General features: G+C 45.5%; 1 protein-coding gene across 1 annotated transcript in view; it reads right to left on the bottom strand.

Moving 5' to 3' along the window:
• The window catches only part of LOC144695572 (suppressor APC domain-containing protein 2-like), a 60,548-nt gene extending 39,717 nt beyond the window's left edge, over positions 1-20,831 (bottom strand). The window contains exon 1 of the mRNA XM_078566458.1: positions 20,233-20,831. Within this exon, the coding sequence (XP_078422584.1) occupies positions 20,233-20,653 (421 nt within the window). The 5' untranslated portion in view covers positions 20,654-20,831. The remainder of the gene's footprint in view (positions 1-20,232) is intronic.
• Between the last annotated feature and the right edge of the window lie 801 nt (positions 20,832-21,632).

Raw genomic sequence — 21,632 nt, 5'->3', positions numbered from 1 at the left:
CAGCATATCCTTCTATTCCTTCCTCCCGACGCATTTATCCAGTTGGCCCTGAAATATATCTGTGCTAGTCACCTCAACTATACCCCGAAAGCAGTATTTAGTTCAAAAAATTGCCTCTCCGAGGATGGAAGAGTAGGCAAAGAGAAGGAGAGGGAGTGAAGGAAATAAGTGAGAGGAAGAGAGGTGGAGAGAGAATAGGGTTGCCAACCCTCCAGGATTGGCCTGGAGTCTCCAGGAATTGAAGATCAATCTCCAGGATATTGCTGTGTGCAAACCTGGAGAAAAATTATCACCACATTAAAAATGATTGGTGCTTTTCTTTCATTTTCTTTGAGCATATATCTTTAAAGGAGTTAAAGTATTGAAAATGGGAGAAGGCAACCGGCTGTTTGGCTAACAGTCGAGCACCATCCAATTGGGTAATGAGTCTTTTTCTCTTTCCAATTGGCATAGGAAGGCGATACATCACAAGGCTGAGTGCTTCGGCCGACTAATGGCTGGAACATGTGGGCAAGTCATGTGATGAAACCTCCAGAAATACATCAAATCACAGTTGGCAACCCTATGAGAGGGAAAGGGAATGTTTTACGTAAGGGAGTGAGAAGTGGGCAAGTTCGAGGTTTGAGTCAGAAAAGGATCATTCTGGAGGTACACTAGAAAACAAAGCGAACATCAAACCATGTGGCTACAAGAACAGGTCAGGCGCTGGGAGGGTAACTCACCTCCTGACTCCCCAAAGCCTGTCCACCATCTACAAGGCACAAGTCAGAAGTGTGATGGAACATTCTCCACTTTCCAAGATGAGTGTAGTTCTAACACTCAAGAAGCTTGACACCGTCCAGGACAAAACAGCCCGCGTGACTGGCACCCCATCCACAAACATTCATTCCCTCCACCACCGACGCACAATAGCAGCAGTGTGTACCATCTATAAGATGCACTGCAGCAACTCACCAAGGTTCCTTCAACAGCACCTTCCAAACCCATGACCACTACCATCTCGAAGGACAAGGGCAGCAGACACATGGGAATATCGCCAACTGCAAGTTCCCCTCCAAGCCACTCACCATCCTGACTTGGAAATAATTTGCCGTTCCTTCACTGTCGCTGGGTTAAAATCCTGGAACTCCCTCTCTAACAGCACTGTGGGTGTACGTACACCACATGGACTGCAGCGGTTCAAGAAGGCAGCTCACCACCAACTTCTCAAGGGTAATTAGGGATGGGCAATAAATGCTGGCCCAGCCAGCGATGCCCACACCCCATGAATGAATTTTTTAAAAAATGATCCCAGTGCTACCTCTGCCCCCTGTATTAACAGTTGATGTGATTCACAAGGGCTGTCCCCATCAGGAGTGAAAGTCTCGAGAGAAACAGGCTGCAGGCCTAAATGCAGAGACCCCTGTCACTGGGGACAGTTGTGTTGTACATCAGGAGCTCGGAGTTTCGAGTGCTGAGTGGCAGGACTGGCTTTTACTGAGAGGCCTCTCTCTGTGCCAGGCTAACGGCTGGGGGTGCTGCAGGCAAAAACTGCCATAGGCTGTGTGGAGAAGTGTAACCCTTAGCTCGACAAATCATGGCGGCCGATATCATTAGAAAAGAAAGAATTTGCATTTAGTCGTTTGGTCATACAGAACTTGAGTATTGCTGAAAAAAAGACACTTTGGCTGAATCATTTGCTACAATCTTCAGCCAGAAGTGCTGAGTGGATGATCCATCTCGGCCTCCTCCAGAGGTCCCCAGCATCACAGATGTCAGGCTTCAGCCAATTCAATACACTCCACATGATACCAAGAAAGAGCTGAAGGCACTGGATGGTGCAAAGGCTATGGGCCCTGACATTTTTCCGGCCATAGTACTGAAGACTTGAGCTCCAGAATTTGCTGCACCCTTAGCCAAGCTGTTCCAGTACAGCTACAACACTGGCATCTACCCAGCTATGTGGAAAATTGCCCAGGTATGTGCTGTACACAAAAAGCAGGTCAAATCCAACCCAGCCAATTACCGCCCATCAGTCTACTGTCAATCATCAGTAAAACAGTAAAGAAATGGAAGGAGTCATTAACACTGCTATCAAGCAGTACTTGCTTAGCAATAACCTGCTCACTAACACTCAGTTTGGGTTCCGCCAGGGCCACTCAGCTCCTGACCTCATTACAGCCTTGGTTCAAACATGGACAAAAGAGCTGAACTCCCGAGGTGAGGCGAGAGTGACTGCCCTTGTCATCAAGGCCGCATTTGACCGAGTGTGGCATCAAGGAGCTCTGAGTCAGTGGGAATCAGGGGGTGTTATGTTCCTTCTGTCGGGTCGGTTTGCTCGGAAACACAGTTGCATGCCTATCCACCAGTGGGTGAATTGGCAAACACTATACTGCAGACGCAGAGACCAATATAAGAGAAGCACATGGTGTTTATTTACGCAGATAACAGAGCACTAACACGATACATGCTTCTCCAACAAGACCCTATTCTAACTACTGATTAACATGGTAGCCGGCACTACACAGCAATTGGGTGATATAGTCACGTGATGAATCTGCTCATATTCTCTGAAAGGTGTATTGCGCCTCAGATTATGACGGGCGAAAACTCTCCGCCGGTTGGAGTCATACCGAGCACAAAGGAAGATGGTTGTGGTTGTTGGAGGTCAATCATCTCAGTTCCAGAACATCACTGCAGAAGTTCCTCAGGGTAGTGTCCTCAGTCCAACCATCTTCAGCTACTTCATCAATGACTTTCCTTCCATCATAACATCAGAAGGGGGGATGTTCGCTGATTGCACAATGTTCAGCACCATTTGCAACTCCTCAGATACTGAAGCAGTCCATGTCCAAAAGCAGCAAGACCTGAACAATATCCAGGCTTGGGCTGACAAGTGGAAAGTAACACTTGTGCCACACTAATGTCAGGCAATGACCATCTCCAACAAGAGAGAATCTAACCATCACCCCTTGATGTTCAATGGCATTACCATCACTGAATTCCCCCACTATCAACATTCTGGGGGTGGCTATTGACCGGAAACTGAACTGGACTAGCCATATAAATACTGTGGCTATAGGAGCAGGTCTGAGGGTAGGAATCCTGTGGCGAGTAACTCACCTCCTGACTCCCCAAAGCCTGTCCACCATCTACAAGGCACAAGTCAGGAGTGTGATGGAATACTCCCCACTTGCCTGGATGAATGCAGCTCCCACAAAACTCAAGAAGTTTGACACCATCCAGGACAATGCAGCCCACTTGATTGGCACCCCAATGACAAGCATTCACCCCCTCCTCCACCGAAACACAAAAGCAGCAGTATGTATCATCTACAAGATGCACTGCAGAAACTCACCAAGGCTCCTTAGACAGCACCTTCCAAACTCACGACCACTGCCATCTAGAAGGACAAGGGCAGCAGATACATGGGAACACCACCACCTGCAAGTTCCCCTCCAAGTAACTCACCATCCTGACTTGGAAATAAATCGATGTTCCTTCAGTGTCACTGAGTCAAAACCCTGGAACTCCCTCCCTAACAGCACTGTGGGTGTACCTACACCACAGGGACTGCAGCGGTTCAAGAAGACAGCTCACCACCACCTTCTCAAGGGCAACTAAGGATGGGCAATAAGTGCTGGCCCATCCAGTGACACCCACATCCCATGAATGAATTTTTTTAAAATCCAATTTGCCTCTTGAAAACTTCGATTGACCCTGCCACCGCCACACTCTCAGACAGTGCATTCCAGATCCTAACCACTCGATTGACCCTGTCTCCACCACACTCTCAGACAGTGCATTCCAGATCCTAACCACTCGATTAACCCTGTCTCCACCACACTCTCAGACAGTGCATTCCAGATCCTAACCACTCGATTGACCCTGTCTCCACCACACTCTCAGGTAGTGCATTCCAGATCCTAACCACTCGATTGACCCTGTCTCCACCACACTCTCAGACAGTGCATTCCAGATCCTAACCACTCGATTGACCCTGTCTCCACCACACTCTCAGGCAGTGCATTCCAGATCCTAACGCACTCAATTGACCCTATCTCCACCACACTCCCAGGCAGCACATTCCAGATCCTAACCACTCAATTGACCCTGCCTCCACCACACTCTCAGACAGTGCATTCCAGACCCTAACCATTCGATTGACCCTGTCTCCACCACACTCTCAGACAGTGCATTCCAGATCCTAACCACTCGATTGACCCTGTCTCGCCCACACTCTCAGACAGTGCATTCCAGACCCTAACCACTCGATTGACCCTGTCTCGCCCACACTCTCAGACAGTGCATTCCAGACCCTAACCACTCGGTTGACCCTGTCTCCACCACACTCTCAGACAGTGCATTCCAGATCCTAACCACTCAATTGACCCTGCCTCCACCACACTCTCAGACAGTGCATTCCAGATCCTAACCACTCGATTGACCCTGTCTCCACCACACTCTCAGACAGTGCATTCCAGATCCTAACCACTCGATTGACCCTGTCTCCACCACACTCTCAGACAGTGCATTCCAGATCCTAACCTTTTTTTTGCAAAAATATACTTTATTCATAAAATATCTTCAACCACATCCCAAACCATTTCAAAAACACCATTAAAAGGGTACAATCCGGTTCAACTTTTACAAAATGTATCCCTATGTGCATCAGTACAAACAATATTACAATCATTTACATCCTTTCATTTTGAACTGTACAGCCCGAGGGGATTTAAACAGTTTCCAGTCCCTCGGTGCACTGTGGCAGAAAGGTCTTAGACAGCGACCCTTCCCCATTGTGCCTTTGCGGCGGCTGCCCCAAGCTTTAGTGCATTCCAGATCCTAACCACTCGACTGACCCTGTCTCCACCACACTCTCAGACAGTGCATTCCAGATCCTAACCACTCGATTGACCCTGTCTCCACCACACTCTCAGGCAGTGCATTCCAGATCCTAACCACTCGATTGACCCTGTCTCCACCACACTCTCAGACAGTGCATTCCAGATCCTAACCACTCGATTGACCCTGCCTCCACCACACTCTCAGACAGTGCATTCCAGATCCTAACCGCTCGATTGACCCTGTCTCCACCACACTCTCAGGCAGTGCATTCCAGATCCTAACCACTCGATTGACCCTGTCTCCACCACACTCTTAGACAGTGCATTCCAGACCCTAACCACTCGATTGACCCTGTCTCCACCACACTCTCAGACAGTGCGTTCCAGACGCAGACCACTCGATTGACCCTGTCTCCACCACACTCTCAGACAGTGCATTCCAGATCCTAACCACTCGATTGACCCTGTCTCCACCACACTCTCAGGCAGTGCATTCCAGACCCTAACCACTCGATTGACCCTGTCTCCACCACACTCTCAGACAGTGCATTCCATACGCAGACCACTCGATTGACCCTGTCTCCACCACACTCTCAGACAGTGCATTCCAGATCCTAACCACTCGATTGACCCTGTCTCCACCACACTCTCAGGCAGTGCATTCCAGACCCTAACCACTCGATTGACCCTGTCTCCACCACACTCTCAGGCAGTGCATTCCAGATCCTAACCACACGCTGTGTGTTAAAGCTTTCTCTCATATCATCATTGTTTCTTTCGCCAATTACCTTAAGGCTTTGCCTTCTTGTTCTTGACCCCCCCCCCCACCACCAATAGGAACAGTTTTTCCCTACATCTACCCTGTGTAGCCCTCTCATGATTTTGAACAACCTGGGAGATTGGCCGGGGTTATAATGTACGGAAACACGGCTGTCAAATTATGCGCTGCCCTCAAAGGCAGAAAGTGACAATGGCCATTAATAATTAATTCCATTCCAGCTCCTACCACTTGGGATTTGACCTAAACCTTAATTTCAATTGAAGAATTCAGAGAGCTGCAGCAAAACAAAATGTGTGCATGTGGCAGTGAAGGGGAGGCGGCACTGAGATTAAAAGGCACACATGCAAGCCTTCACGGTGACAGCCCCCTTTAATCGGCTTTTGTTTCGAACCCATGGGTCATTAACTCTGTCTTCTCTCTGAGCTCAGTAACAGCTGAACCAGCACAGTGAGTTAGCAATGGATTCATCTGTTCAATCCATTGTTGTCAGTGCAAACTGTGTCATCCATTCGCATAATGTGCTGAGAGTTTACGAGAAAGTATATATTGAAGCATTCGAGGTGTACAGGTGTTCTTTAAAAGGTGTTTGGCAAGAAGATAAACTATATATTAATATTGGCACAGGGCCACATGTAGGAAAGGTGTTGTACGGTAAACACATCAATTTTCATAGAAACCATTCTTTAGCAGGATGTCATTCCAATTCTGCGATGGAAAGAACAGATAAGGGCCACACTGCACAATGCAGTTCCAACTTATCTGCTCGCAGAAAAGTGAAGGAGAGTTTCAGGGTGGGTGGGACAGTGGGTCAGACACTGTCCTTTCCCCCTCTGGGACTGGGTGGGACAGTGGGTCAGACGCTGTCCTTTCCCCCTCTGGGACTGGGTGGGGCAGTGGGTCAGACACTGTCCTTTCCCCCCTCTGGGACTGGGTGGGACAGTGGGTCAGACACTGTCCTTTCCCCCCTCTGGGACTGGGTGGGACAGTGGGTCAGACGCTGTCCTTTCCCCCTCTGGGACTGGGTGGGACAGTGGGTCAGACACTGTCCTTTCCCCCCTCTGGGACTGGGTGGGACAGTGGGTCAGACACTGTCCTTTCCCCCTCTGGGACCAGGTGGGACAGTGGGTCAGACACTGTCCTTTCCCCCTCTGGGACCAGGTGGGACAGTGGGTCAGACGCTGTCCTTTCCCCCTCTGGGATCGGGTGGGACAGTGGGTCAGACACTGTCCTTTCCCCCTCTGGGACTGGGTGGGGCAGTGGGTCAGACACTGTCCTTTCCCCCTCTGGGACTGGGTGGGACAGTGGGTCAGACGCTGTCCTTTCCCCCTCTGGGTCTTTGTTGAAACACAGTCCAGAATGATCTTAGGAAAATCTCTTTGCATGCTCGCTGTAAAGATTTTGCACAAGAGCTATCTGAGCTGTTTCAATCCAGTTTCCAGTGGGTGTGGATCCACAACAGTAAACTGACTTTATCTGGCACAGATTCAGCGTTTAATTGGCACTCACTCAGAGAACCCAGGGCGCCTGGTGTGGGAAAAGAAAATCTTTCACATTCGTGAATTACGAGACAATGTTGAGACATATTGTTAGGCTGCATAGGAATACAGGAACAACAAGAGGCCATTCAGCAGCTCGAGCCTGTTACGCCATTCAATGAGATCATGGCTGATTTGTGATGTTGCTCCCGAGACCTGCTTCTCTTGATACCCAATGGTGATTGGGTAACAAAAACCTATCAATTTAAAATTAACCATGTATCGAGCATCAATTGCCATTTGTGGAAGAGAGTTCAAAACTTCTCCCACCCTTTGTGTGTACAAGTGTTTCCTAATTTCACTCCTGAAAGATCTGTCTCTAATTTTTAGACTATGCCCTCCCCCGCCCGCCCCTTGCAATAGTCCAAGACTCCCCAAAAAGTGGAAATAGTTTTTCTCTGCCTTTCTTACCTGTTCCCCTTAATATCTTGAAAATTTTGATCAAATCACCCCTTAACCTTCTCAATTCCGGGGAATGCAATCCTCGAATTTTTGTTTAATCTCTCCTCGTAATTTAACCCTTTGGAGTCTAGCTCTCATTCTGGTAATTCTTGGCTGCGCTCCCTCCGAGACCAGTATAACCTCCCTAAGGTGCAGTGCCCAGAACTGCTCACAGTGTTCCAGATGTTGAGTATTACCAAAAAAGAAAGACACTTTTTTTCAAAACTTTTCATCGTGACAATTCATCAGGACAATTCTCAAGAAAATACCACTGTCAAGGAAAACAACATATTTATACTGTATGAGAAGAGAGAGCTGATTGGTTGGCAAGTGGACTCTGATTGGTAGAGGTGTTGCCATGGAGAGCGCACCAGTTGATGGTGATTGACAGTTACTTGCCAAGCATTGTTTGAAATTTTAACCAGGCAGCTTGACTCTGATTGGTTAAGACATTGCCCTGCTGAATGAACCAGCAAATGGTTGTCATTTATTTTGTTTAGCTGAAACAGGTGCAATGTGTGTACATGTTCTTTCTTTCTGCAACGGACAGGGTCCTGTGTGTGAATATATGTAGCTTCCAGTACATGAAAATGCGCCACACTGCCAGCCCAACTGACAATCCTAAATTGGTTGTCAGCGTAATTCTTACAACACTGAGGATTATTTGGCAAATGTTGTCCAATCGCGGAATCACATCTAATGTTGGACACTGTGTTTTGAGCTTTGCAAGCACGGGCTGGTTGGTTATGGTGTGTACCTATATTCCAGGTGTGTTCTAACCAGGCCTTTGTATAGCTGAAGCATGTATATTGACCAGTTTCCTTAACTGTTCTATTGTTCAGACTGTTTTCATTCCCTAGCATTGACAACTCCACTTTGACAAACCCCGGAAAGGAAAGGACATTGGTCGGGATTTTTCCGGCCCCGCCATGGCAGGAGGTTCAGCAGCCCAGTCAAAAGTCCATTGACTTTTGGGAGCACCGGATGGTCCCGGTGGGGGGAGGGGTGGGGAGGGGGTGGGGCAGAAAATCCTGCCCATTATTTTCAGCATCTATGATAAATAATGACTACTCATTTGGCCAAAAAGCTCAATGGAAGCTACGTGCAATGGCTAATGACTTCAGGAGCGAAGAGATAGCCAATAACAGACCTTGCCTCAGGGACCACAGTGAAATAGCCAAGTAGAGATAGGGAAGGAGCAGCACTGTTTAGCCGACGTAGGCGCAGGTCAGCCAGTAACACTCTTACCGCAAAGTCAGAAGCTTGTAGGTTCGAGTTGCCACTCGAGCAACCTGAACATAATCTGGGCTGACACTCCAGTGCAGTACTGAGGGAGTGCCGCACTGGTGGTGGTGCTGTATCTCAAATGAGCCATTAAACCAAGGCCCTGCCAGGATGAGAGAGGTCCTGAGGCCACTGTTTTGGAGCAGAGCAGTTGTGAATCTTTCCAGAGCTCTGGGCAATATTGATCCCTCACCCAAATAATTACAAATAAAAGGTTCCCCGGTCATTATCACATTGCTGCGTTTGGGGCCTTTCTGTGCACAAATGGGCTGCCGTGTTTCCTACATTACAACAGAGGCTACACTTGAAAAATGTTTCATTGGCTGGTGTAAAATGCTTTGGGATATCCCGAGGTCATGAATGGCATTGTGTAAATTTGGATGGCAGTTTTACAGGGCAAACGCAATGGGCTGAATGGCGGCCTCTGTGCTGCGCATTCTATATGCCAATTGGAAAATCTTGTATCTTCCCCTTCCCTACTCTCTCGATGTGAACTCTTATATCACCATAAGAGACACAAATCGCTCTCCCCCACCTCCAGTCATCCCTTGCAACCGGATGCCAGATATCAAAAGCACAGAAGAAAACCAGCTACTCCATTCAGTGATGGCCTGGACTGTGAATTCGATCGGGTATTTCTCACACGTTACCCTCATACAAGAGGTGTTGGAAAGCAGCTGACACGAGGCTTACTTGACGCATTTTCTTCCTTTCCGACCCTCCCTGAGCTTTTTCCATTGTTTGCGATGGCGTTCTTTTTTTCAATCCAATCGTGGGTTGTGAGTATCACTGGCAAGGTTAGCGTTTATTATCCATCCCTAATTGTCCTTGAGATGGGCCACAGGGTCTCTCCAGTGATGCTCGCATCCCACGAGTGAATTAATAAGAATACAGCACGAGTGAGGAACCAGACTACAGTGGTCTCTGCCAGTCATTGCAAAGCCTGCATTCAGGAATCCTCCTCTTCATTTTTCTTCCTCCCCTCCTCACTGCCTTACAAACGTTTGTGACACTTTAAGAATATAAGAACATAAGGAATCGGAGCAGATGGCCAGTTGTTAAGCTCATGACCTAAGTTCAAAATTAACTCCACTTCCCTGCGCTATTCTACACCCCTTGATCTCTTTAGTGCCCAAAAACTTATCGATCTCAGTTTTGAGTCTACTCAATTAGGGGAGACAGTGGGGTAGTGGTAATGTCACTGAGCTAATAATCCAAAGCAAATGCTCTGGGGACATGGGCTCAAATTCCACCATGGCAGTTGGTGGAATTTAAATTCAATTAGTTAAAAAAAAATCTGGAATATAAAGCTAGTCATGGTGACCATGAAGCTATCATTGATTGTTGTAAAAACCCATCTGGCTCACTAATGTCCTTGATGGAAGGGAATCTGCCATCCTTACCTGGTCTGGCCTACATGTGACTCCAGACCCACAGCAATGTGGTTGACTCTTAAATGGCCTAGCAGCCCACTCAGCTCGAGGGCAATTAGGGATGGGCAATAAACGCTGGCCTTGTCAGCAATGCCTACATCCCATCAAAGAATCAAAAACAACCAAAGCAATCCATAACCTTTTGGCTAAAGAATTCCAAAGATTTAGAACCCTCTGATCAATGTCCCCTTTAATTGGTGTCTGGCTAACACAGCAATCCGGAAATTCCTGTGCAGGCTGAGCACAATCAGCCTCTTTAAGAGACTGTGCGTGTGAGACTGAACGAAGAATTTTGGAAAGTCCCTATTGATTGAACAGGAGGCAGACAATTAAGAAAAAGAAAATAGTGGGAATGTTGCTCTGAATGAAAAAAAAATTGCATCTCAGTCTTAAATAACGGACCCGTTATCCTGAGACTGTGACCCCGCGTTCTGGATTCTACAGACAGGGGAACCAACCTCTCAGCGTCTATCCTGCCAAGACATTGCAGGATTTTATCCTTCAATAAGATCACTTCTCATTCTTCTGACCCTCCTTAATATCGCCTTTCCTCACTTCTCCAATGCTCCCTGTTCCGTGCCCCTTACTCCCACTAGGAAGCATCCGGACTGCTGATGTATGGTCATCAACTTGAACTGTTCATAGTCATTCCAGGTGAACTTGTCGAGCTAGAATTCGAAGGGGTCAGGTGGAATGCTGGTTGAACACCCCACCACAGTTGACTACAATTGCCCCTCTCTCCACAGGTGCTTCCTGACCTGCTGACCATTTTCTCTTAATACTTTCATCAATGTGGATATCGCTGGCTAGGCCAACATTTATTGCCCATCCCTAATTGCCCTAGAGAAGGTGGTTGTGAACTGCCTTCTTGAACGACTGCAGTCCATGTGGTGTATGTACACCCATAGCGCTGTTAGGATGGGAGTTCCAGGATTCTGACCCGGCGACAGTGAAGAACAACGATGTATTTCCAAGTCAGGATGGTGTATGGCTTGGAGGGGAACTTGTACATGGCGGTATCGAAGGAGCTATGTTGAATTGCTACAGGGAATCTTGCAGATGTGTGACTTGCAGGCTGGATGTGGCCACAAAGCCAAACATTGCGGCCCTGGGAGGTGGGTCCTAAAATGCCGGTAAGTGCAGTGGAAGATTCTGAAAGAAACTGCTCCTCCAATCACAGGCCGCTCCTTTCCAGCGTTTGCATTAGGCTCATGAGGGAGTCTATCAGCAGCAAATGTGGGAGAGAAGCAGCCTATGATTGGAGGAGCAACAACGTTGGTAGCAGCAAGTGGGCTCTGGAGAAGGGAGAAGGGAGAAGGGAGTGGGGTCATGGGGTAGGGGTGGGGAATCAGTTGCGGGGGGTGGTGGGGAGAAGAGACAGAGAGAGAGAGGCTGCCGTGCTGTGCTGAGCCAGGTGGACAAGGGAGAGTTTTGCTCCGTGTTGGCCTGGAAGAGACTCGCTGCTGGGCCAGAAGAAGCTGGATGCAATGGTCCAGGCCAGGAGGTTGCGGGGCGTGTGGTGAGGATGAAAAGACTCACTGACCAGGGATGTGGGAGAGGGAGAGTGAGTGAGTGTGGGAGAGAGTGAGTGTGGGAGAGAGAGTGAGTGAGTGTGGGAGAGAGAGTGAGTGAGTGCGGGAGGGTGAGTGAGTGAGTGTGTGAGAGAGTGAGTGAATGTGGGAGAGAGTGAGTGTGTGAGAGAGTGAGTGAGTGTGGGAGAGAGAGTGAGTGTGTGAGAAAATGAGTGAGTGTGGGAGAGAGAGTGAGTGAGTGTGTGAGAGAGTGAGTGAGTGTGTGAGTGAGTGAGTGTGGGAGAGAGAGTGAGTGAGTGTGTGGGAGAGTGAGTGAGTGAGTGTGGGAGAGAGAGTGAGTGAGTGTGGGAGAGAGAGTGAGTGTGAGAGAGTGTGAGTGTGGGAGAGTGAGTGAGTGAGTGTGGTAGAGAGTGAGTGAGTGTGTGAGAGAGTGTGTGTGGGAGAGAGTGAGTGAGTGTGGGAGAGTGAGTGATTGTGGGAGAGTGAGTGAGTGTGGGAGAGTGAGTGAGTGTGGGAGAGTGAGTGAGTGTGAGAGTGTGAGTGAATGTGTGAGAGAGTGAGTGAGTGTGTGAGAGAGTGAGTGAGTGTGTGGGAGAGTGAGTGAGTGTGTGAGAGAGTGAGTGAGTGTGGGAGAGTGAGTGAGTGTGGGAGAGTGAGTGAGTGTGGGAGAGTGAGTGAGTGTGTGAGAGAGTGAGTGAGTGTGTGGGAGAGTGAGTGAGTGTGTGAGAGAGTGAGTGAGTGTGGGAGAGTGAGTGAGTATGGGAGAGTGAGTGAGTGTGGGAGAGTGAGTGAGTGTGGGAGAGTGAGTGAGTGTGAGAGAGTGAGTGAGTGTGTGAGAGAGTGAATGAGTGTGGGAGAGTGAGTGAGTGTGGGAGAGTGAGTGAGTGTGGGAGAGTGAGTGAGTGAGTGTGGGAGAGTGAGTGAGTGTGTGAGAGAGTGAGTGAGTGTGTGAGAGAGTGAGTGAGTGTGTGAGAGAGTGAGTGAGTGTGGGAGAGAGTGAGTGAGTGTGGGAGAGAGTGAGTGAGTGTGGGAGAGAGTGAGTGAGTGTGGGAGAGTGAGTGAGTGTGGGAGAGTGAGTGAGTGTGATTGCTGTTTGTGGGAGCTGACTGTGAGCAAATTGGCTGCCATGTCTCCTGTATTACAGCTTAGCTGCGAAAGTACTGCTTTGGTTGTGAAGCACTTTGGGATATACCGAAGTCATGAAATGTGGTGGTATTGTCACTGGATTAATATTACAGGGATACTCTAAGGGCCTGGGTTCAAATCTCACTATGGCAGATGGCGGAATGTGAATCCAATGTTAAAAAAAAATGGAATTCAAAGTCTGATGATGATCATGAAACCATTACTGATTGTTGTAAAAACCCATCTGGTTCACTAATATCCTTTAGGGAAGAAAATCTGCCAACCTTACTTTCTCTGGCCTACATGTGTACTCCAGACCCACAGCAATGTGGCTGACTCTTCTGAACAAGGGCAATAAATGCTGGCCTAGCCAGTGATACGCACATCTAATTAGTTTAAGCAATCTCTCCACCAATATTTTTTAAACAACATTCATTCTGGATCATACACAGGAAATCGCTCGGTTCTGCTTGATAAAATGGCCTCTTTATTTGCAAAGCTGCACAGTTGGTTCAGGTCAGGGTCAAATCAGTGAAGATTGGATCAAATGCAGTCTCATGATCAATGTCATTAAACATTAAATGGAAAAAGATCAGTTAACAACATGACCTCTTCTGCTTTCTTCTTTCTTGGGATGTAGGCATCGCTGGCAGGGCCAGCATTCGTTGCCCATCCCTAATTGCCCTTGACCTGAGTGGCTTTCCAGGTCATTTCAGAGGGCAGTTAAGAATGACCCACATTCCCCTTGCCTGGTTTGAGTCGAGTGCTGTACCAATGTGGGTTTACTCTTGCCCTTTGAAGCGTTCTATTAAAGTGACCGGACCACATTTTCTGCAGTGGTTCAAGAAGATGATCCACCGTCTTCTAAAGGGCAGTTAGGGATGGGCAATAAACTCCAGTCTGAGCAGTGACACCCAAGTCTCTCCGAGGCCGGGAACCCCATTTTGAGGGATACAGGAAAATTCTATGTCTGCCACACACCATTCTCATGGGTTTTGTAAGCCCTAAAACCAAACGCACATCCTTGGAGAGTTCGTGGGGAGAGAACCTGCTCAGGAGTCTGGAATGTTCTGAAAGGTAAGTGTAAAGTTACAACAAACCTTGTTGTATAGTAATGCAGATGTCTTTTTAATGCAGCGATTCATCAAAGGGAACTGCCCTGCAAGGTTAATTTATGGGGAGATGGTGGCATAGTGGTATCACTGGACTAGTAATCCAGAGGGCCAGGCTAATGCTTTTGGGAAACAGGTTTAAACCCCATCATGGCAGCGTGTGGAAATTAAATTCAATTACACAGTTCACAGGATCACAGAATTGTTAAAGTTCATAAGGAGGCCATTCAGCCCATTGCGCCTGCACTGGCTGTGGAATTGGAATGGTGTGTTGGTGACCATGAAACTATTATTGATTTGGTTCACTAATGTCCTTTAGGGAAGGAAGTCTGCCATCCTTACCCGGTCTGGCCTACATGTGATGCCAGACCCACAGCAATGTGGTTGACTCTTAACTGCTCTTTCAAATGGCCTAGCAAGCCATTCAGTTCTAAGGCAATTAAGGATGGACAACAAATTCTGGCCTTGCCAGCAACATCCACATCCCATGAAGGAATTAAAAAAAATGACCCTTACATTGACCAGCATTATGTAATTGTCAAGCATTACGGTACTTTTTCAGCTGTCAGAAGTGCCATCATGCATTAAAATGTAAAACAAAAAAAGTCCTGTTAGCTTCTGATATCATGTTTTATGACAGTGTTGGCTGATAAAAAAACAACTCTGCTTTTGAATTTCAAAAAAAATCTCTGCACCGTCTCCCCTCCATTGTTTGATGGACACTCGACTTTGAAATGGAAATGGGACACCATTCTGTTCTGTTAATTCCATACAATATAGCTGGAAGCTTTTATTATAACAGCTGTAGCTATTATGAATGCTTGGCTGGCTATCAAAAGCCATAATAGCTTCAGCTTAGCAAGTGGTCAACGATCCAAGAACAATTGAAACTTTTAAAAGGCTGTAATATCAGAATGTGCTCTTGATCTGGTTTCTTGTTTGTTTAAAAAAATATTAGATACTTAAAGAATTGCAGGTTTCGTTTTGCACTGGAGTAGTTTTTTTCTTTCAAGTGTCAATTATAGTGTGTTTGAATTCAGGGTTTGATTGTTAGAGATTTTTTTTCCTAAAGATTTTAAAGTAGTTCCCATTGCAATTGCAAGGCTCCTGAGCACTGTATATAGTGCACACAGGGTGCGTGTCAATGGAGGGTACATGGGGGTATGGAGGAAGCATTGGCCAGCATGAGGATCTGAGGGATGATGGTTGGCATGGGTGATATGAGGATGGGACGGGGGTGAGGGGTGAGGTTTTAAGGGGCTGGAGTTGGCTGCTGTTGGAGAACTGAGGCAGCCAGTAATACTCCTCACACACTCCATTGTGGCTCACAAAACATATTGCAAACCCAACCCCTTGTGTGAAAAGACAAAAACCCCACAAAAAGCCACACATGTGCTGAATGTGCATCTTGGAAGGTGCAAAAGTGTGCCGGTCGGGTTTTCCTGAGCCCACATGGAAATCAAGGCCATGGAGTCATTATGGCACAGAAGGAGACTATTTGGCCCATCGAGCCCATGCCGACTCTCTGCAGAGCAATCCAGTCAGTACCATTTCCCCTTCTCTAACCCTTTGGGTTTATTTTGTTGAAGTGCCCATCCAATTTCCTTTTGAAATCATTCTCCATTGAAGATTAAAATCAGATGTGGTGTTAAACTAGTGTTGCACCCATTCCCACACAGTTTACCAATGGGTGGGTTGGGTTAAAATTGCCCTTTGAAGTTTTGCTGTTACTCTGCTTGTATCTATGTGGGTTTAATAACTAACTCTCTGCTTCATCACTCTGCACACACACAACAGCCGGGAATAACTCATTGTCTGTGGATTCAAATCTTCTCTGGGTCGATCAAGTGTACCTAATGTGTTATCATGTCATTTAACCACACCCCCACCACTGTCCCTCCGCCATCCCTAAAACAGCTGCTGTTTCGAATTGGACTGTTTCCAACTGCTGTCAAATGGAACTGTGTGCCTGTGCACGGATGAACAATGAATGTCAATGCCTCTGGAAAGCAGGTCAATGGGATTGATATTTAGTTAGTCAACAACAGGAGCTGCTCCCCCAGAGCACGGCAACCATATCGGAGGAGGGGCAGTCTGATTGTCTGCTTGTGTGTGTCTGAGAGAGAAGAGAGAGAGAGAGATAAAAAATAGTGGGGGGTGGGTGGGGGTGGGGTTGGGGGTGGGGGCGTGAGTGCAGGGAGAACAAGAGAATTAAAAAGGAGATAGTGAGAGGGAGGGAGATGGTGAAAAGAAGGGAGAGAGAGAGGAAAAAATGAGAAAGGGAGAAAGAAAGAGATCAATAGAGAGAGTGAGATAAACTAAGCAAAATAGATAAAGAGAAAGAAAGAGAGTATGAGAAAGTGAGAGGAACAGAGAATGAGAAAGTGAGAGGAAGAGAACATAAGATATGGATGGGCAGGGAATATAATTTTAAAACCAGCAGGGATATCTTGCCCTCTGTTCTCACAGTTTTAATTACATATTTGCCCAAAGAGTTGATACTTATGGTGAGTTCCCAGTTTCTATTGCCAGACTAGTATACCTTTATTACTAATAATTTGTTATTCACTCTGTCTGTATCAAATTCGTCCTGTCTCTCTTGGGTCTATTAATTAGAAAGTATTTAAAGTATTAAAATCAGACACTTTGCATCCAGTTCCTGCTCTGTTTTACTTTTAAATATATTAATAATCTGATATTCACACACTCTGTGCCCAGCTCCTGCTGCCTGTTTAACTATTAAATATATTAATAATCTGATACTCACACACTCTGTGTCCAGCTCCTGCTGCCTGTTTTACTACTAAATATATTAATAATCTGATACTCACACACTCTGTGACCAGCTCCTGCTCTTTGTTTTACTATTAAATATATTAATAATCTGATACACACACACTCTGTGTCCAGCACCTGATGCCTGTTTCACAATTAAATATATTAATAATCTGATACTCACACACTCTGTGTCCAGCTCCTGCTCTTTGTTTTACTATTAAATATATTAATAATCTGATACACACACACTCTGTGTCCAGCACCTGCTGCCTGTTTCACAATTAAATATATTAATAATCTGATAATCACACACTCTGTGTCCAGCTCCTGCTGCCTGATTTAATATTAAATATATAATAATCTGATACTCACACACTCTGTGTCCAGCTCCTGCTGCCTGTTTTACTATTAAATATATTAAGAATCTGATACTCACACACTCTGCGTCCAGCTACTGCTGCCTGTTTTACTATTAAATATATTAATAATCTGATAATCACACACTCTGTGTCCAGCTCCTGCTGCCTGTTTTATTATTAAATATATTAATAATCTGATACTCACACACTCTGTGTCCAGCTCCTCCTGCCTGTTTTACTATTAAATATATTAAGAATCTGATACTCACACACTCTGTGTCCAGCTCCTGCTGCCTGTTGGACTATTAAATATATTAATAATCTGATACTCACACACTCTGTGTCCAGATCCTGCTGCCTGTTTTACTATTAAATATATTAATAATCTGATACTCACAAACTCTGTGTCCAACTCCTGCTGTCTGTTTTACTATTATATATATTGATAATCTGATACTCACACACTCTGTGTCCAGCTCCTGCTGCCTGTTTTACTATTAAATATATTAATAATCTGATACTCACACACTCTGTTCCCATTTCCTGCTCTCTGTTTTACTATTAAATATATTAATAATCTGATACTCACACACTCTGTGTCCAGCTCCTGCTGCCTGTTTTACTTTTAAATATATTAATAATCTGATACTCACACACTCTGTGTCCTGCTCGTGCTGCCTGTTTTACTATTAAATATATTAATAATCTGATACTCACACAGTCTGTGTCCAGCTCCTGCTGCCTGTTTTACTATTAAATATATTAATAATCTGATATTCACACACTCTTTGCCCAGCTCCTGCTGCCTGTTTTACTATTAAATATATTAATAATCTGATACTCACACATTCTGTGTCCAGCTCCTGCTGCCTGTTTTAATATTAAACATATTAATAATCTGATACACACTCTGTGTCCAGCTCCTGCTGCCTGTTTTACTATTAAATATATTAATAATCTTATACTCACACACTCTGTGCCCAGCTCCTGCTGTCTGTTTTACTATTAAATATATTAATAATCTGATACTGACACACTCTGTGTCCAGCTGCTGCTGCCTGTTTTACTATTAAATATATTAATAATCTGATACTCACACACTCTGTGCCCAGCTCCTGCTGCCTGTTTTACTATTAAATATATTAATAATCTGATACTCACACAATCTGTGTCCAGCTCCTGCTGCCTGTTTTACTATTAAATATATTAATAATCTGATACTCACACAGTCTGTGTCCAGCTCCTGCTGCCTGTTTTACTATTAAATATATTAATAATCTGATACTCACACACTCTTTGCCTAGCTCCTGCTGCCTGTTTTATTATTATATATATTAATAATCTGATACTCACACACTCTGTGTCCAGCTCCTGCTGCCTGTTTTAATATTAAATATATTAATAATCTGATACTCACACACTCTGTGTCCAGCTCCTGCTACCTGTTTTACTATTAAATATATTAATAATCTGATACTCACACACTCTGTGTCCAGCTCCTGCTGCCTGTTTTACTATTAAATATATTAATAATCTGATACTCACACACTCTGTGTCCAGCTCCTGCTGCCTGTTTTATTATTAAATATATTAATAATCTGATACTCACACACTCTATGTCCAGCTCCTGCTGCCTGTTTTACTATTAAATATATTAATAATCTGATACTCACACACTCTGTGTCCAGCTCCTGCTGCCTGTTTAACTATTAAATATATTAATAATCTGATACTCACACATTCTGTGTCCAGCTCCTGCTGCCTGTTTTAATATTAAACATATTAATAATCTGATACACACTCTGTGTCCAGCTCCTGCTACCTGTTTTACTATTAAATATATTAATAATCTGATACTCACACACTCTGTGCCCAGCTCCTGCTGTCTGTTTTACTATTAAATATATTAATAATCTGATACTGACACACTCTGTGTCCAGCTGCTGCTGCCTGTTTTACTATTAAATATATTAATAATCTGATACTCACACACTCTGTGTCCAGCTCCTGCTGCCTGTTTTACTATTAAATATATTAATAATCTGATACTCACACAATCTGTGTCCAGCTCCTGCTGCCTGTTTTACTATTAAATATATTAATAATCTGATACTCACACAGTCTGTGTCCAGCTCCTGCTGCCTGTTTTACTATTAAATATATTAATAATCTGATACTCACACACTCTTTGCCTAGCTCCTGCTGCCTGTTTTATTATTAAATATATTAATAATCTGATACTCACACACTCTGTGTCCAGCTCCTGCTGCCTGTTTTAATATTAAATATATTAATAATCTGATACTCACACACTCTGTGTCCAGCTCCTGCTACCTGTTTTACTATTAAATATATTAATAATCTGATACTCACACACCATGTGTCCAGCTCTTGCTGCCTGTTTTACTATTAAATATATTAATAATCTGATACTCACACACTCTGTGTCCAGCTCCAGCTGCCTGTTTTACTATTAATTATATTAATAGTCTGATACTCACACACTCTGTGTCCAGCTCCTGCTGCCTGTTTTACTATTAAATATATTAATAGTCTGATACTCACACACTCTGTGTCCAGCTCCTGTTGCCTGTTTTACTATTAAATATATTAATAATCTGATACTCACACACTCTGTGTCCAGCTCCTGCTGCCTGTTTTACTATTAAATATATTAATAATCTGATACTCACACACTCTCTGTCCAGCTTTTGCTGCCTGTTTTACTATTAAATATATTAATAACCTGATACTCACACACTCTCTGTCCAGCTTTTGCTGCCTGTTTTACTATTAAATATATTAATAATCTGATACTCACACACTCTGTGTCCAGCTCCTGCTGCCTGTTTTACTATTAAATATATTAATAATCTGATACTCACACACTCTGTGTCCAGCTCCTGCTGCCTGTTTTACTATTAAATATATTAATAATCTGATACTCACACACTCTGTGTCCAGCTCCTGCTACCTGTTACTGGGATGTTTGTGAACAACCTGTTCACAATGTGACATTCACTCACCTTTTGCCCACCTCTTGTTGTCTGTCGGCTGCTTCTCGCCTCCTTTGCCCCCCGTGTCCCTGAGCTGGGAGGTGCCCAGGACTGTCCGCTGCTGCTCCTGGCCGCCTCCCGGACCCTGGCTCTCGGTCTCTTGCTGCAGCGCCGTCCTGATGCCGGCCAACAGGCGGGGGAAGGTGAGCTGCCCGCTGGGCGCTGCCACCCGGCGGAGGCAGGGCATCAGCCCCGGCGGCAGCCCCGGCTCCCGGCTGCCTTCCCCCCGCCAGCGGCTCTCGATCTCCCGCAGGTCCACCGAGCCCCGACCCTCCTGGTCCAGGATGTCGAAGAGGGTCCGCAGGCTGAGCAGGAAGGCGCGGGGCAGGCAGCGCTCCCGCAGCCGGTCCCGGTCCCGGGGCTGGGGCTGGGGCAGCTCCGGCCGGCTCATCGCAGCTACTCAAGCCCCAAGGGGAGAGGGGCTCACATCGGACAACAAATTCCTGCTTCTGCTGCCAAAACCCCCTCTCTCGGGGTGTGGAGGGGGCAATAAATCCTGGGCGGAGAGGCAGGGAAAGCGGAACCAGGGTGTGTGTGGCTGTGTTTGGGTCTGTGCAGCTCCTGAGCTCTCAATGGGACACAAACACTCACCGAAAGTGAGATGCGAAATGACCAGCTGACACAGACAGATTATCAGTGACAGATCGACGCACCAGTGAACACGGGGCTGCATCATACAAGCTGTAAAAAGATAGATTAATAAATGATGCTCAGCTCCTGCTGCCTGTTTTACTATTAAATATCCTGATAGTCTGATACTCAAACACTCTGTGCCCAGTTCCTGATGTCTGTTTTACTATTAAATATATTAATAATCTAATACTCACACACTCTGTGCCCAGTTCCTGATGTCTGTTTTACTATTAAATATATTAATAATCTGATACTCACACACTCTGTGCCCAGTTCCTGATGTCTGTTTTACTATTAAATATATTAATAATCTGATACTCACACACTCTGTGCCCAGTTCCTGATGTCTGTTTTACTATTAAATATATTAATAATCTAATACTCACACACTCTGTGCCCAGTTCCTACTCTCTGTTTTACTATTAAATATATTAATAATCTGATACTCACACACTCTGTGCCCAGTTCCTGATGTCTGTTTTACTATTAAATATATTAATAATCTGATACTCACACACTCTGTGCCCAGTTCCTGATGTCTGTTTTACTATTAAATATATTAATAATCTAATACTCACACACTCTGTGCCCAGTTCCTACTCTCTGTTTTACTATTAAATATATTAATAATCTGATACTCACACACTCTGTGCCCAGTTCCTGATGTCTGTTTTACTATGAAATATATTAATAATCTAATACTCACACACTCTGTGCCCAGTTCCTACTCTCTGTTT

This window comes from Cetorhinus maximus, chromosome 21, assembly GCF_964194155.1.
Source record: "Cetorhinus maximus chromosome 21, sCetMax3.hap1.1, whole genome shotgun sequence".
In the NCBI taxonomy this organism is placed as follows: domain Eukaryota; kingdom Metazoa; phylum Chordata; class Chondrichthyes; order Lamniformes; family Cetorhinidae; genus Cetorhinus; species Cetorhinus maximus.
This window is presented reverse-complemented; position numbering and strand designations above follow the sequence as displayed.